The sequence below is a fragment of the Palaemon carinicauda genome, chromosome 26 (genome assembly GCF_036898095.1).
Source record: "Palaemon carinicauda isolate YSFRI2023 chromosome 26, ASM3689809v2, whole genome shotgun sequence".
In the NCBI taxonomy this organism is placed as follows: Eukaryota; Metazoa; Arthropoda; class Malacostraca; order Decapoda; family Palaemonidae; genus Palaemon; species Palaemon carinicauda.
The window spans coordinates 36987329-37005493 of NC_090750.1; the positions used below are offsets into that span (position 1 = coordinate 36987329).

At 39.0% G+C, this 18165-nt stretch overlaps 1 protein-coding gene across 1 annotated transcript; it reads right to left on the reverse strand.

Moving 5' to 3' along the window:
* Positions 1-391: 391 nt before the first annotated feature.
* Positions 392-1393, reverse strand: LOC137619890 (craniofacial development protein 2-like). The gene has a single exon (XM_068350178.1). The coding sequence runs from the start codon at positions 1391-1393 to the stop codon at positions 392-394; it is 1002 nt and encodes a 333-aa protein (XP_068206279.1).
* Positions 1394-18165: the final 16772 nt, after the last annotated feature.

Consider the following 18165-nt stretch of genomic DNA (forward strand, 5'->3'; position numbering starts at 1 on the left):
TGAGTATGTCTTCTTCTTCCGTGAGGCAGTTCCCTGCTTTGTCTTGGATGGTACTGACTCGTGCTTGCTTTGGTTTTGTTAGACCTTTCACGATTTGGAATGCTCGCCTACTGCTGCTCTTCTCCAGCTTTTCCTCAATTTCTGTACACTGTTTTCCAATCCAATCTTCTTTGGCCTGGTTCATGCTTTTTGTATCTTGGGGTTGATTTCTCTGTACTCTGTTGCTCCGGTGAGTGTGGTCTTGTTCTTTTTCAGTTCTCTTTTTTTGTCGCACATATCCATGATTTCATCTGTGACCCATCGCTGTGTTTTCCTGCGAAAGTTTCCAAGCGTTTCATGACTTTGTTGAATTGAGCTGTCAGCGTTTCCGCGCTGTGGTCTTCCTCAAGCGTTAACAGTGGGGCAAACTTCCCTCCAACTGTTGCCTTAAAGGACTCTGCGATGTTGGGTCCCTCAACCTGTCCAGGTTGAATTTCATCCTGGTGTTCTTGGGCTTCTTGATTGTCTTCAGCCTGAGTTTGAAGTTCACAAACACCAGATCATGGTCGCTACCGACATCTGCACCAGGGAAAGTTCTTGTCGTAGCTCTTTTGATCCCCAATCTGAATCGATTTTGTACAAGAATGTAATCGATCTGGTTGTGGTGGATTCCATTAGGTGCATGCCATGTCCAGCGTTGTGATGCCTTGTGCTCACCGAGTGTATTTGCAAGCACCGCATTGTTGTAGCTGGCAAACTCTAGTAGTCGTAGTCCTCTCTCATTGGACATGTCATTGCACGAGGGGCCGCAGAATTCCTTCCAGTCCTTCAGTGCATCTTTGTCCACTTTCGCATTCCAATCTCCCTGGATGATAAGTATGTCCTTTTTGTCCACTTTGTCGATGGTTTCTTGGAGTTGACTGTAGAATGCAGCATCGTCGTGGTCTGTTGCATAGGCCTGTACTATTGAAATGTTAAATGATGCTGCTCTTAGGCGGATGGAAATGGCCCTGCTGGAAACTGGGCGGCAACCTAGTACAGAGTTCTTGATGTTCTTGTTGACAAGAAAACCTATGCCATTGGTATGTTTGTCCATCTCTACGCTGTAGTAAAGTACATGACCTTCCTCGGTAAGATGTTCCCCATGGTTCTTCCACCTAACCTCACAGAGTCTCACAACGTGCCAGGTGTATTTCTCCAGTTCGTGTGTTAGTTCCTGTAGTTTCCCTGTCTGGGCAAGGGTTCTCACGTTCCATGTTGCTATTGCAACGTTATCTCTTCCTCGGATCTTCGGAGGGGATGTTGCACCAGTAGTACACTTGTCACGTCCGCCCTGGTGTGCAACGGATAGAGCAGTCCTTGTTGACCCGGCCGACGACCGAGCCTGTATGGTATCCTTTTTTGTTGTGTCCATCATGCAGTGTGTCTTGGGCAGATGAAGCCTGGCGGCGCCCATCCCTCTCCTGGCCGGGTCATAGCCGACTTCCTCCAGTACCCGGGGCCTCGCCTTGACCTCGAACACGTGGCTGTTGTCATTCGTCTAGGAATTCTTCGCCCTGGCCGGTGCCTTTGGAACGAGGTCTTTCGCCCAGTGATGCCATGTTAACACCACTCCCTCACGTGGTTAAGTCCGCCAGTTGAGACGGTGTACCAGGGTGTGGCGCTTGGAGCCAGCACGTGAGAGATTTAGGAGATGGATGAGGTCCAGTGATGCCACCCACTCTCCCATTAGATGATAGAGTGCAGCTGGTGAACATCAAAAGGTACCACCACTGTCCAGAGCCCCCTATATTTTACTTCAGTTAAATATACCTCCAGACTACACGGTAACACATGCAAAACCACCATTTCTTCTTTTTGATACCAATGACGGACCAGACCGAATTATACTATTTTCGACTCTCAGAAATGTACACATAGGCCTATTATCCAGTGGAAATAATTGGTATGCTGGTGGTACTTTCAAAACATCACCTCCTTTATTCAAGCAGCCATACACAATTCATGGTGTCATGAATGGTGATATTTTGCCTCATGTTCATGTTTTAATGAGCAAACAAACCGGAGTGTGTTACGAGGTTTTACTATAACTAAAAACTTCAGAGCAAACCTTATCATCAAGAACATTAATGACCGATTTTTAATGTGCTGCAATTAATGCTTTTAAATCAGTTTTTTCCCAGTTTAGTTCAAAAAGGTTGTTTATTTCATTTTTCCCCATGCATATTTCGGTCAATCAAAGAAATGGCCTTCGGCAATTGTATGAGTGACGCAGAATTTGCATTAGAAATGCCCATGATTACCTCAATTGCACTCGTGCCTATCGTAGATGTAGTTGGCACTTTTGAATTTTTAATTGATAATAATGATTATCCTGAAAATGCCATGACTGTTCTTGATTACATAGAAGATACGTGGATTGGAAGCCCAAACCGTCGCTCGGGACGTCGACCTCCTCGGTTTGAACATATTTTATGGAATTGTTTTGACGATGCCAGGCAAGGTGCCTCTAAAACAATACTTGTGAAGCTTAGCATCGATCATTCAACAAGTTGATTGGCGTATCACGTCCTACAATCTGGAAGTTTCTTGACATCCTGAAAAAAGAGCAATCAAGAAATGAAGCCATAATAGAACAGTGTCGCTGGTCCAGATATTCCTCGTTGTAAAAAAAAATATAAGGATAGTGCCCTTAGAATCCAACGTATCGTTAATTTATGAAAATAGAGAATTGCTGGACTATCTTACGGGAATTGCACATAATTAATCCTTTTAGAATTCTGTTGAAATTGATTTTTAAATGTTTTCTTATCATAATACAATAGTTTGTATTCGTATTTCAATAAAAAAATTAATAACAGGTTATTTTTTACCCCTTTTAAAATCTTGAGTTGCAATGTGTTACTCTCGAATATATAGAATAAACAAAAATTGCAAGTGTAAGTATCTTACATAGGAAAAGTAGTATGCGTGGCTTGAGCAAAAAAACTTTTTTTTAGAAATACTTTAGTATAAGGATAACCATCGTCAATGAATTTGCATAAAATGACCTACCTTTCGATGTAATTTACGGAACTATTGTTATGAAATTACCTGCGATGTAATATACCGCAATGTAAATATATTACAATGATAAGGTCTGATATGTATATGTCGTGCGATGAAATTACTACAATGAAATTACTGCAATGAAATTACTGCAATGAAATTACCGGCTCCCCACTGAGATACCCGAGCTCTCTGAAAAGGGATCCAGCTGGGATTATAAATGTCCCAAGTTATCTGATTTCTATTGTTTCTGTTCGTGACATAAAGGAGGAATGAAGAGCTGCTGTAGTCATTTTAGAAGAAATGTTGTTGCTGGTATAGTTTTAGTTATTAATGTTTGTTCTTGGGAGTTACTGCCAATGTTGATTAGCGGAATTAAGGCATTATTATAGTCCTTGTTTGTGTAATTAAGGATAAGATAACATTGTTTAGGGGATGTTTATACAGGTCATAATTAAGGGTTAAATTATAATGGTTCAATTTAATTTAGTTTAATCTGCTCTCGGTTTATGTATTTCTAAAAGTTCTCCATAATTTAGCTAAGGATCCAAACTGAAAATTAGATTTTATACACGCACTGTGATACTGATGTACAGGAATGTATCTTGTGCAGTAATTTACGAAAAGAACGTGCTCTGAAGTTATACTTTTTTTTTTTTTGTGCAAGGAAACTTTGTAATTTAGATATGTTGGAGAAAAACTGATAAGCCTCCGAGTCTTGTACAAAATATCAAGTCAGAGCATTATATTGTGATAACCTGTATAACTTGCCAATTTCTGTTAATTTTAATGACACTTGGGATTTGAATGTACAATTTAAGTTGTTCACATGTAAAAAGATCCTATGTTCTACGCTAATCTTTCTCGACAACTTAAGCCAAACCTAATGAATTAACTGAAAGCTTAAAATAACAAAGCTTCATAAAACTCTGATCTGCTTATGCTAAAGTTCCTAACAATTAAATTTTAACATATTTGAAACTAACTTAAACTGTTGATTAAAACGGTTTATAACTTTAGTTAACTTACATCAATATTGAGTAAATGTATAGTAACTTAAGAATAATGGACTAACTTCTAGTTTTAGATTACGTTAAAAAGCATTTTATCAGAATTTAGTTTATAGAGATTTTAATCTTTTAATATTTCATGTACCCAACGTGTATTCTTTATTTGAAACTTGCAACTTTTCGAGTTATGATGAACGTTTCAATATTTTCATATTGATGCAATGTACAGAAAACCTTTACTGATTTGGTTGTGTAGTTTCGAATTCCAATTGGTTGATTTATATTTAGTTATTAATCTTTATCTTAAACAAAATTGTAATGATTATTCAAGTGAAATTATAGGGTACAATACGCTTTTCAAATGTATGCGCTTGCATTGATTTTAATGTAGATGATATCATAATCTTTAGTTAACTTGAGGGAAAAAAAAAAGTCAGATTGTCTCTATGTAAATATGCAAAAGTTTTTAGATATAACTTTGGCAATTGGTTCAAGACAGTAAGCTCTGGGAGTGCGAGTCTAGGACAATTACACCCAAAGGACAATTAACCCCGTAGGACAATTACCCCTTGAGGACACTTATCCCCGAGAACAACTATTCCTGTTATAACATTTTGTTTTGAAAATGAGTGAAATATATATTGTAACAGGTATAACAACTTAAAAATATGTTTCCTTTGAAATGCCTTTCTATTTATTTCTAATTTCCTTTTTAACTGTATTCCACTTTTAACAGAAAAGAAAAGACTATAACCAATTAATCAGAATGGAATTTATAAAAAGTGAAAGAGGAAAAGACAAACTAGTCTATGGTGGACATATTTGCATTAATAAAAAAAAAACTTGAATGTATAGAAAGCAGGAACAAAGCTTAAGTGAAAGCGAATATACAGCGAAATGGAATTGGCACACTTCATGATCACACTTATGCGCCAAACAAAGCAAACATTAAGGCTGCCAAAACTATTCAACAAATGAAAGAGAAATCTAGCAATACAGAAGAAACTTCACAGCAAATAGTTTCTGAGACATGTGCTCTCATCGATGATGAAACCCAAGACGAAATAACATTAGGTGCGCTAACAGAGGGATCCCATAGCTAATTTCGCCTCTCCAGTGACGTCACTGGAGTACATCCACTGAGCGTGCACTTGTCTCAGTGTCATTCTGTCAGTTGCCTTGTTGCACCTCATGATTATGGCTGGGTGTTCCAGATTTCTGAGCTAATGGTTCCAGACAGAAATGGATTTGTTTTCACAGGTTCCCTAAAAACCCCATGGCGTCCAAAGTATGGATTAATGCATGTAAAAGAAGTGATAGTATTTACACTTAGAGAGAGAGAGAGAGAGAGAGAGAGAGAGAGAGAGAGAGAGAGAGAGAGAGAGAGAGAGAGAGAGAGAGAGTAAAAATATTTCCGTGTATGGAAATTGTGAACACCACCATAGCACAAATTACTGTCAAAACATAACCATCAAGTGCAATGCCCAGTCCACTTGCACCAGTGACGTCACAGTCCGGTTTCCGTACCAAATTTGCCTCCAGTCAACCACATAAACGCAACATTAAGACGCCAGCGACAGTGTTCATCCCATTCACAACCGTTACCTCTGGACGCACAAGAATTAAGTTTTACCGGCCGTGTATACAAAAAACTAAATGAAGATTTTTTTACTTTACGACTCTGGATCTGCTGATCAAAGAATTCTGAGTTGTGGAACCCATAAAAATCTTAACTACTTATGGGGGACCCGACACTGGTCACTTGACGGAATAATTAGACATGGCCCCGGATATTTTCATATTATAAACTATTCATGGATTTCTAAATGACCGTTCAGTACCATTAATATACGCTCCTCTACCAGATAAATGCCAAACTACTTATGCTAGTTTTCTTGACCAGCTAAAAATTTTAAAACCAGAATCAATCATAATTGACTTTGAAAAAGTTTTAATAGTCTCGATTAACAGTTTACTTTTGGCATTTTCTCAAACCAAGATAAAACGCCGTTTTTTTTCCCAAACATTCACCGAAACATTAAATCTCATGGATTATAACAACGGTACTTGGAGGACAAAGATTTTCCTATATGAAAAATTTATCTGCTATAGCTTTTGTTCCTGAATGTGATGTAAAAGATTTTGAAACAAATACTTCCTCCTGAAACGTATATGTTGCAAGATTATTTTGAGGATACGTTCTTGGAACGACCATGCCGGGGGGAGGGGGGAGACGAGAACCAGTTTTTGCAATGCAATTATGGAACAAGAACCTCAGAAGAACTGCCAAGAACAAACAATTCGGTAGAGGGATGGCACACAATTTTCCTATTTAACGTTGGCTGTTACCACCCTAATATAAGGAAGTTTTTAAACGGTCTCCAAATAGAACAAGCATTACAACATGTTCATATGACTCGATATTAGACAGGTTTTGACAAGAAAAAACTTTTAAATTATTCTAAAGGTATTATTACAATGGTAAATGATTACGAAGATAGAAGAACATTGGAATACTTGTTAATAACCTTTCCAATAAAAATGGCCTAATATAATTCAGTTTCCTAACTTTCCACTTTGACATTCATGTTATGATGAATTTCTGATAATTAAAATGTCATTTATTTCTCATAACACGTTTTATGGTAACTAATTTTCTAAATCTATTAAAGAATCTACCGACTATCAAGATCGTAAATACGAAGTTTATAATGCCGAAGGCATTTCGTGAAACGTACACTTGGCTTAAAAGTATTCATATAAGAGAGAGAAGGATTCCGCATAATTCGAGAGAGAAGGATTCTGCATAATTCAAAATCTGCTTAAGGTTGTCGATAGTTTGTTTAATGCGAGATGTTCAGGAACAGGTAACATCAATATAATTTATTCAAGGCTGGGCAGCGGGTGGTGATGTGTAAGTTTGTTTCATACTATAGAATAATTTCCATCAAGTAGGCCTACTGTTCTGTTAGTTGGTGTGCCTGTATCATAGAAATAAGTACTGGGCATTGTCACACTTGAAGAATCTCTGTTTGGCTATCAGCAACAGCTTTGTAGGTAGGTCACATGTTAGTTTAAGGGGTGTTAGGCTTTGTAGGTAAGCCTAATGTTAGTTTAAGTATTGTTAAACTCTGTAGGTATTGATTGATTGATTGATTTGAAGTTTTCTGGCATCCTGACATTGAAGGTCATTAACGCCAATATCGTTTATTATAAATAAAGATCAAAAGAATATTCAATTAAAACCAGAAAATCAAATATGTTATTAAAGTTAAACAGCATTAAGAAGACCTGTTTCTGAAATAAATTTTAAAATGCCACTAGAATTGTATGACACATGTCCAAGGATCTTGGCAAGGATGAACCTGCCATCACCACCACGCGCCTCAAACGGATATCTATTTCTTTCTGTGCTATAAGTGGGGCATTCAGTCAACAAACGCCTCACTGTCAAGGGTATTAAAAAGTCGTCGTAATATGGTTGGTGTTGGTCAGCCAGCAGAAACTCATGTGTCATCCAAGTGTGACCAATACGGAGATTACAAAGAGTAGTCTCCCATTTTCAGGGCATCCCATTATATCTCCAACGGGATATAACAATCGTAATTTCTCTCATCTTAATTTCGCTTAAACTATCCCAATCCTGTTGCCAATTGTTATAAATAAAATTCTTAATTGCTGGTTAAAAAGCATTAAAAAGAACGGGATACCTTCTTGGTAGCACCTCAGCTGCAGTACTCTTTGCCAGTGAATCTGCCTCTTCATTTCTAGACATACATGCGTATGCCGGAACCCAGCAAAATCGAACTGTTATACCTTTAAGGCCAATAATTAAAAGACTAATATCTTTAAAACTAAAGGGTTACTAGAATTAAAACCTTCTAAAGCTTGAAGGACACTTCTTGAATCACTATAAATGATAAAATTGCCCTCCTCTTTTAACGCTATTTTCTCAATAGCGGTTAGTATGCCATATAATTCAGCAGTAAATGTGGAAGATATTGGAAGAAGTGCAACTCTACGGTTAAAAAAACTACTATATACTCCAAATCCAACGCCAGCATCAGATTCGGAGTTATCGGTATATATAAAAGTTGATTCCCTATATTCTTCAACATGTTCCATAAAAAGAGACCTAGCTTCTAATTCAGTCATGTTTTTTTTTTTTTTAACACCAATAAAATATTTACAAAAAGATATCTCTGGTAATTTCCACAGAGGGGTTGATGATATCCTAAATGGAAGCACCTTACTTCTAATTATATCAAGACTGTTTAATAATTGTTTCACCCGAAATCCATAAGGTTGAGGAGATTTTGGGTGCAACTCACAGTATGTTTAGTGACGTACAAGGCTTGCAGTCTAAAAGGCTAAAGAATTAGGGAGTCTTTGCAATCTAAACCAATACAGAATAATAGAAGACATTCGGTAATGGTCTAGAGGTAACTCTCCAGCATCAACAAGGAGACTTGGGATGTACGAGATTCTAAACGCTCCTGTGGACAATCTAATACCAGCATGATGTACTGAATCTAATATCTTTAATCAGTTTGGGGTGGCTGAGGAGTATATTTCACACCCATAACTAATTTTGGAAAAAATTAAGGACTTGTATAATTTTAAAATACGGTAGTTTTATGGTCTGCCCCCCATGATGTATGGGACAATACTTTTTTAAGATTCAGAGCCTCAACACATTTAGCTTTTAACGCCTTTAAGTGTGGAGCTTATGTCAACCTACAATTGAAAATCAATCCTAAAAATTTAGTTTCCCCTACACATGGGATCCGTTGACCTTTCAAGTATATATCCGAGTCTGGATGTACTCCCCGGATACGACATAAATTTACAATAGTAGTTTTGCTTGTTGAAAACTTAAACCCATTCATATCGACCCACTGAATAATTTTGTCAATTGCGAGTAATAGTTTTCTCTCAACCATTGCCATCCTAGCTCCAGCAAATGATATGGAGAGATAATCAACTAACAGAGTTGAGAGAACGTCCTGGGGAATGACTGAGGATAACCCATTAATTGCTGGTGCAAACAGTGTCACACGGTTGAGGAACTCCATCTTCCTGACATTTTCTCTCTCGTTTCTCCCACTCTCACTTGAAAAACTCGTGAAAGAAATGAGTGGATAAACAGTGGTAGCTCTCATCTTGATACTAATTCATGAATGGTTTCAAGTGTACCCTATCTCCATGAGCATATGATACTACAAGGTAAAAAAAAAAAAAAAAAAAAAAAAAAAAAAAAAAAAAAAAAAAAAAAGACTGTCACATGGTGCTGTTTGAAAAAAAAAAAAAGGCTTCACAAACAGAGGACTCAAGTCCTCTCAACACACCAGTCGTTCGGTGCATTTTTTTTTTTAATCAACACTGAATAGGTGATAAAATACCCTTCTTTTCCAGGTACCACATCAGTTTTACATTGACCATCTTCTCCATGATTTTACAAACAATATGTCAATGTAATTGGTCAATAAATTGCTACTAAAAACTTGTCCTTGACGGATTTTAAAAAGGCTAAAATAATGGCTAGTTCCCAAACACTTGGGAACTTATCACAAAAGGAGAATTATAAAACTCTTCCCTTCCTGTTGCAAAATTAAAATTCTTTTTTTCTTCAATGTTCCTATACTTGTGACCAGGAGCTCCTTCGCACTTGAATGATGTTTGAGAAATGATCAGCCAGGGCATTGCTGACTATTTGCTTCAGTCACACACTGACCGTTCACCTTTAACATTGGTGGTGGCTTTGGGGTAAATTTGCTGGCAATCTTTTTTATTTTCCTCCAAACAGAAGATGGTGGTGTTCTACTATTGACTGAGGAAACAAAGGATACCCAAGATTGGCACCTAGCTTCTTTCATGGCACGACGGGACTGTGCTCTACATTTTTAGTATGTTATCAAATTTTCTTCAGTACGGCGTCTACGCAATCTGGTCACAGATTTTTTGGTGGCTCTGTGCAAGACAGTTAATTTTGAAGACCACCACGGGACTGGTCGTTTGAATAATCCTGTGGTTTTGGGAATCTAATTGACTCCTGCTATATGGAGAGTTCCATTCAGTAGGTCTATGGCATCATCAATACTTTCAAACTATTCTGCACTCCCCTCGATTTCACTTAGCTCACAAAATTTGACACAGTCCGCCTTGTCAAGATTCTATCATGGCGATCTAAGTAAAGGTGGACCATTGTTAGTGTTTATAATGATTGGTGTATGATCACTAGTATGGCAATCATCTAATGTCCTCCAATCGAAATCAAGAAGGCAGTTAAAGCTTGCAATTGAAAGGTCAATGCATGACAAGGTACCTGTCTGAACATGGAAGTGAGTGGGCTCTCTTATATAGAGTCCGACATCCTCGTTTTCTACAATTGATGATGTAATATTGCCCCTGGGGTTTGCTAAAACATCACAGCACAAAGGATGTCTACCATTCAAATCTCCAAGTAAAAGAGAAGGTTGAGGGAACTGTTGAATCACTTCTACTAAATTATCATACGATAAGATGTTATTTGGAGGCAAGTACAGAGAGCAGATTGTATATTTTCTCTCTATATCAATCTGTACAACCACTGCCTGCAGAGGTGTACAAATAGATAATGGTATCTTGAAAACATCTCGACGAACGTATATGAGGCTTCCGCCAAGGCTCCCTACTCGGTGATCATATGGTGTCCTATACCTAACATATTCACGAGGACAAGGAGTATTAGCATTAAGCTTGCTGTCTTGTAGACATACAATTATGGGGGAATGCTCGTGAATTTATGGGGGAATGCTCGTGAATTAAGAGCTCAAGTTCTTCCTGTATGGCCCTTAAACCCTGACAATTCCAATGCAAAAGGGAGGATAAAACTATGTATAATTTCCTGGAAGACATCTTGGATGAGATCTTCCCATTGACACTTTTTGATTTAAAAATATTTTCTGTAGGCTTCTTTAGTGTGGGTCTTGATAAGTTAGGTTTTATATTAGCCTTTTCAGTGTGGGTCTTGATAAGTTAGGTTTTATATTAGCCTTTTCAGTGTTGTTCTTACCTAATTCTTGACCGATTCAAGTCGTTTTCCTGTTGATCTGAAATATCAACAGGCAGAACATCATATCTATTTGATGTCATAACTTTTGTGTTTTTAATGGATGGGGGTGAGAGAGATTGAGGTCTCTCTCTTTTCCTACAGACAGGTGGTGATTTTTTAGGTTTTGGTGTTTTCCCCACTACAGGTGCACCTGATAACTCTGCCTGATTTAATGGAGGTTTCACACAAAACAAAGATATAGCCTGAGAGAGGTTATTATTATCCTTTGTAGAGGGTGAGATTAGTATTATCCTTTGTAGAGGGTGACAAAGGTTTAATAAGTGAGCAAAGCCTTAGGTGATATTCTTGCCCTATCCTGCAGAATTTTATCAGAAGATGGCGAATTTCTTTTCTGGGGAATGCAGGCAGTAATAGGTGGGTTGGATGTCTCCTGCCTCATTTTTCCTCCTGATTTCAATAGCTTTCCATAACTTGTTGATTTACTCATTAGTCTCTTGGCATGCCCTACACTTGTGTTCGATACTGGATTTTCCAAGAGCAGCCTCTTCTAACTTATATTACTGGCAGCTCCTATAAGTAGATTTATGATTTAAATTGCAGTTTATACAATTGACCTCTAGTGAACATTCTCCATGGTATACATTAGAGCAAGTACTAGACATTTTATCATTCTTGCAAAGTTTAGATGGATGCCCATGTAAATGTGGAAAGGCACATCAGCACCCTGTAAAGTCAGGATAATCATTGACGTTCCAAGCACTTCATGCACTTTCCACATGGTTAAAGTACACATGGCCAATATCCCCTCTTCTGTAAACTCATATAAGACTATTGAAAAATACTTCTCTCCCAAAATTGAAGTTTAGATGGGGTTTCACATCCAACTTTATGTCATCATTCTCTGTATTTAGATTGCAAATTATGACAGATTGTGTTTCTGATTTGGCATTTATATCTCGGTTTGGAAAGAACAGATTCCTCATATCTTCTGGTGTGATGGTACCTACTTTCTTTTGAAGAAATTTACATATCTTAAAATAATTTCCTGTACTCCCTTTTGACTGAGCAATAAGCTACTTTTGTGGTTTTGGCTTTCTCTGGGAGGATACAACTACCTCTATACCTTAGGAAAGCAAAGTCCATCAAATTCCAAGGAAGGCTGTTGTGTGTTCCCAAGAAGGACTTGGACAAACTCAAGAGTCATTCTAGACTTGTCGCCACTCAACGAGTTCATCGAGAACAAGTTCAGGATGCTAACCCTTCAACACATAAGGACCCTGTTACCGAAAGGGGCGTACACGTCTCAATAGACCTGGCAGATGCCTACTGGCACCTTCCAGTCAGTCGCCCCCTCTCCTCCTACCTAGGATTCAAGTTACAGAAGACAAAGTATGTCTTCAGGGCCATGCCCTTCGGAATAAACATAGCCCCAAGGATCTTCACGAAACTTGCGGACGCAGTCGTACAACAACTACGCCTAGAAGGCGTTCAGGTGGCAGCATACCTGGACGACTGGCTGGTGTGGGCAGCATCCAAGACTGCTTGTCTGCAAGCATCCAAGAAAGTGATCCAGTTCCTGGAACATCTAGGATTCAAGATCAACTACAAGAAGTCTACCCTCTCTCCAGCTCAGTTGTTTCAATGGCTGGGAATCCATTGGAACTTGCAGTCACACCGTCTCTCCATTCCACCAAAGAAGAGGAGAGAGATTGCGGGTTCTGTCAAGAGACTACTGAAATCCAACAAGATCTCAAGACGCCAACAGGAAAGAGTACTGGGCTCTCTCCAGTTTGCAGCAGTAACAGACCCAGTGCTAAGAGCACAGCTGAAAGATGTGTCAGGAGTCTGGAGAAGATACGCATCAAATGCTCAGAGAGATCTACAGAGACCGGTACCGGTACGATCGCTTCTCAAGCCGTGGTCGAAGGTCAAGAGCCTAGCAAGGACTGTTCCCTTACAACCACCTCCTCCATCAGTGACCATCCACATGGATGCCTCGACGGAAGGATGGGGAGGTCACTCCCACCAAAGGAAAGCCCAAAGGACCTGGTCATCCCTGTTCAAGACCTTTCATATCAACATTCTGGAGGCCATGGCAGTCCTCCTGACGTTGAAGAAGCTATCCCCTCACAGATCAGCCCACATCAGACTTGGACAGCAAAGTGATAGTGAGATGTCTGAACCAACAAAGCCCGAGATCGCCCTACATCAATCACGTGATGTTGGCCATCTTTCGCTTGGCAAGAAAGAAAAGATGGCACTTATTGGCAGTTCACCTACAAGGACTCCGCAATGTGACAGCGGACGCTCTATCCAGGGTAAAGCCAATAAGTCAGAATGGTCCCTAGACACAGACTCATTCCTCTTCATCTTGGAAAAAGTCCCAGAACTGCAGATCGACCTCTTCGCAACAGACGACAACAAGAAACTTCCTCGATGCATAGCCCCGTACAAGGACCCTTGGGCAGAGGCGACGGACGCCATGTCCCTTGATTGGAACAGATGGACCCACATCTACCTGTTCCCTCAAACAAATCTCCTGCTGAAGGTCCTCAACAAGCTGAGATCCTTCAAGGGAACTGCAGCAGTAGTGGCCCCAGAGCAATTGGTTCCTTCTGGTGATAGAACTGAAGTTGAGGCTGTTTCCTCTACCGAACCCAGTTCTATCCTAATTGGTTCAGAAGTCGACTGTCTTCACTTCATCACAGAGAAACCAAAACCTTCATCTCATGGTTTTCTCGCCATAGCAGTCAAGAAAATATTTGGGATCTCGAAAGACAGTATAGACTTTCTAGAAGAAAAGTCTAAGTCAACCAGAAGACAATATGAATCGTTTAGGAAGAAGTGGGTCGCTTTTGTTAAAGCCAAAAAACTGACGGAAATCTCGATGGATTTCTGCCTATCCTTCTTCATCCACATTCACAAGCAAGGCTTTGCTTCCACCACGATAACTACGTGTAAGTCGGCTTTGACTAGACCTCTTCTATATGCCTTCCAGATGGACCTGTCCAACGAAATCTTCAACAAGATTCCAAAGGCATGTGCTAGACTTAAACCAGCAGCCCCTCCAAAGCCCATTTCATGGTCTCTGGACAAAATCTTACACAATGCTTCGAACTTGAACAATAAAGATTGCTCTCTAAATGATCTAACACAAAAAGTGATATTTTTGTACGCTATAGCCTCAGGGGCTAGAGTTAGTGAAATAGTAGCCCTTTCAAGAGACGAGGGCCATACTCAGTTCACAGAAGTGGGAGAACCAAATCTTTTTCCCGATCCTACCTTTCTCGCCAAAAACGAGCTACCCACCAAAAGGTGGGGTCCCTGCAGAATCTGCCCTCTGAAGGAAGATGTCTCTCTATGCCCAGAAGATTGACTAAAGGTCTATCTTCAAAGAACTTCAGACTTCAAGGGAGTACAGCTTTTCAAAGGCGAAACCTCATGATCAAACTTATCCCTGAAACAACTGAGGGCGAAGCTCACCTACTTCATTCGCAGAGTGGATCCTGATAGTACACCCGCAGGTCATGATCCGAGAAAGATTGCTTCCTCGCTGAACTTTTTTCAGTTTATGGACTTTGAGAGACTTCCGCTCATACACTGGTTGGAAATCCTCTAGTGTCTTCTATAAACATTATGTGAGACAATTGCACCATTTGAAACATTTTGTGGTGGCGGCAGGTAGTGTTATAAAACCTGTCGTCTAGTGCTGCGATGAACAGTGAACTGTTTGGGACTGTTACAGTTTGGATGAAAAGGTGTTAACACCTTGCAGTGTAATACCTTTTATTAAGGGTCACCCTGGTGCCCCTAAGACTGTTCTTTTTAGGTGTAGAATCATACCCAATGACACCAGTGCCATGTGTACACTTGTACGCAGTGTTAAAATTCATCCAACATTTACAGTGAAATTACCTCAATTTTCAAATGATTTCGAGTGGCTAATATATATTTCTTCCCTTTCAGGTGATAAATATATATGTACCTTTAGAATGTTGGCTGTACGTTAATTGATTCTAATTTAATACATTCGTTGTTCCATTTATGTTGTCTATACAAATAAAGGATAAAAATGTATTAAGAGTCTTATTCGCCCCAAAGTAGACGAATAAAATTAGACCGAGTTCTTATGTGCACTTTCAAGTATTACTTTATTTAAGGAAAATAAGTAAATATGTCTGAACATATTTACAGGTGGCCCTCGCTTAACGACGTATGCGGTTAACGACAACTCGCAACAATGACGGACTTTCCGACGGACTTTAAAATTTCGAAATTACCGCAGTGCAGTGGCAGCGCCGTTGTGAGTGTAGCTATATGACGTCACATACGTACGATAAGTTGGCTAAGTCAACTGGCAACGCAGCCCCTCTATCTCCATCTCAGTTTGTTCCCGCGTATCTTACCGGTTACTCACGCACTCACGCTTTCCAACTCATCACAGTATATACTGTACCAGTGTACTGTACCTAAAATGGCTGATAAAAGGAAAAGTTCTACTCCTAAGGGATCATCGGCCAAGAAGCAGCGGAAATTCATCGATTTGGACACGAAGCTCAAGATAATTAATTATCATGAAGGCGGAATGAAAGTTCAAGCGATCGCAAGCGGCATGAACCTAGCGCATTCCACGATCTCCACCATCCTCAAAGACAAAGCACGTGTGAAGGAGACTGCAGTTAATACTACAGGATGCAATGCTTCAATTACAAGGCAGCGAAAAGGCATGATACCTGAAATGGAGAAATTGTTGGCCCTTTGGATAGACGACAAAATAAGCAAGAAAACCCCTGTTAGCCTTATTCTCATTCAAACAAAGGCGCTTGGAATCTTCAACAAGCTGAAGTCACGTGAGGGAGAAGGTTGTACAGAAACGTTTGCTGCAAGCAAAGTTGGTTCCAGCGGTTTCGTAGGCGATTTAATTTGCATAATCGTCATATTTATGGTGAAGCAGCTAGTGCTGATACGGAGGTGGCAGATGAATATCTTGATGTTTTGGACAAGGTTATTGAAGAGGGAGGCTATCGAGCTAAACCAATTTTTAACGCAGACGAAACTGGCTTGTATTGGAAAAGAATGCCAGAAAGGACATATTTACAAAGAGGCTGCAGCTATGCCCGGGTATAAAGCTTTTAAGGATCGGGTGACGTTGCTTTTAGGCGGAAATGTTGCAGGGTATAAATTAGAACCTTTTTTTATTTATCGCTCTGAGAATCCAAGGGCTTTAAAAACTGTGAATAAACATGCGCTGCCAGTGTTCTATCGTCCTCGTCCGAAAGCATGGATGACACAAGCTTTGTTCGAGGACTGGTTTTTGAACTGCTTTGTACCAGCAACCAGGGAATATTGCCTTGAAAAAAATATTCCTTTTAAGATTCTGCTTCTCCTTGATAATTGCCCAGGCCACCCGCCCCCCCATCTTGATGATTTGCATACTGATGTAAAAGTGATGTATCTTCCAAAGAACACGACTGCAATTTTGCAACTGATGGACCAAGGCGTCATAGCAACTTTTAAGGCATATTATTTACGCCACACATTTGCGAAGGCAGTAGAAAAAACAGAGTGCGGAAATAACTCTTTGTGATTTTTGGAAAAACTATAATATTCTAGATTGCATCAAGAACATCGCTAAAGCTTGGCAGGAAGTGAGTGAAAAATGTATGAAAGGTGTATGGAAAAACTGTTTAAAAAGATTTGTGAATAATTTTGAAGGGTTCGATAAATTTTAAAACATCGAAAGGATAAATAACAAAACTGTTGAGTTTGCTCGAGAGTTGCAGTTAGAAGAGGAAACTGAGGATTTGAACAGTGAAGTGAATTTTGCTGAAAAAGAGTTGACTGATGAAGAATTAATGGAGTTACAAGAGCAGCAACATATAGAGGAGTCAGAAAAGATAGAAGAAACTGTACAGGAAAAGAAGTTCACTGCTAAACGATTGGCACAAGCTTTCGCTAAAATGAACGAAACATTGGCGCTATCTGAGGAAATGGATCCCTATATTGAACGTTTCTCGAAATTTGAAAGATATATGAATGAAGGACTCAGGTGTTACCGTGAAATTTATGAAGAGAAAAAAAGACAAACTAAGCAGTCATCTATTTTAAGCTTCTTCCAACCAACTCCAACTGATAGCCTATCCCCAGTATCATCCCCACCCCCTACCAGAACCGTAGTTTCTCCCATACCCGGAACATCAGCTGTTCAAGAGTCCGACAGTGAAGACCCTGATGTTGATGACCCTGATATTGATGCCATGTTTGAATCATCTGATGAAGATGAAGATGCACCCTCAAAATTTGAAAGTTTTTAGTACTGTACATGTATATATTTATTTTCAGGATAATTTTGTATATAATAGAAGTATAATTTCATGCCATGTCCTGTTATTTTGTTAATAAAGCAATATTTTGTCAGTTGCATTTCCTTTGTTTTACCTATTTTTTTTTAAATACTGTATACTGTAAAGAATTTCATAGATAAATACTGTACTGTACTGTATACATATGTATGTAGAGTACTATATAAAAGAGAAAACAAAATAAATAAATACCATTGTACCAGTACAGTCCTGAAAATCTAACTACACTGTAGCCTACAGGTAAGTTTTCAAAACATTAAATTATTGGCAAAAATAATCCATACAGTGTACGTTATCTATCCATTCAATAAATACTTTGCACTACTGTACTCTACAGGTGTTATGCTGTACTATACTGTATAATAAAAGGAAAAATATCTAATAGAAAGTAAAAAATACTGTACGTATTACTAAATGATAAGATGAAATAGCTTGGCCTACTGTATTCTACTGTACTGTAATCTGGCCTAGGTTTTTAAAATCTTGAAATTTATGAATACAACATTTGATAAGACTTTAATATACAGTACTACCAAAACAGTAAATAAGGCTTTAATGTATAAAAGAGGAAAAAAGTAAGAGACCATATTGCCGAATGATGACGAAATGACCAAACCTAGGTTTTTACCCCCATAGATTTTTAAAATCTTGAGATTCGCTTACCGACCAAATCGCTTACCGACGGACTCACAGGAACGAATTACCGTCGTTA

Excerpts from the sequence above, each read along its gene's own strand:
- LOC137619890 (XM_068350178.1), bottom strand. The coding sequence starts at position 1,393 with ATGGACACAACAAAAAAGGATACCATACAGGCTCGGTCGTCGGCCGGG.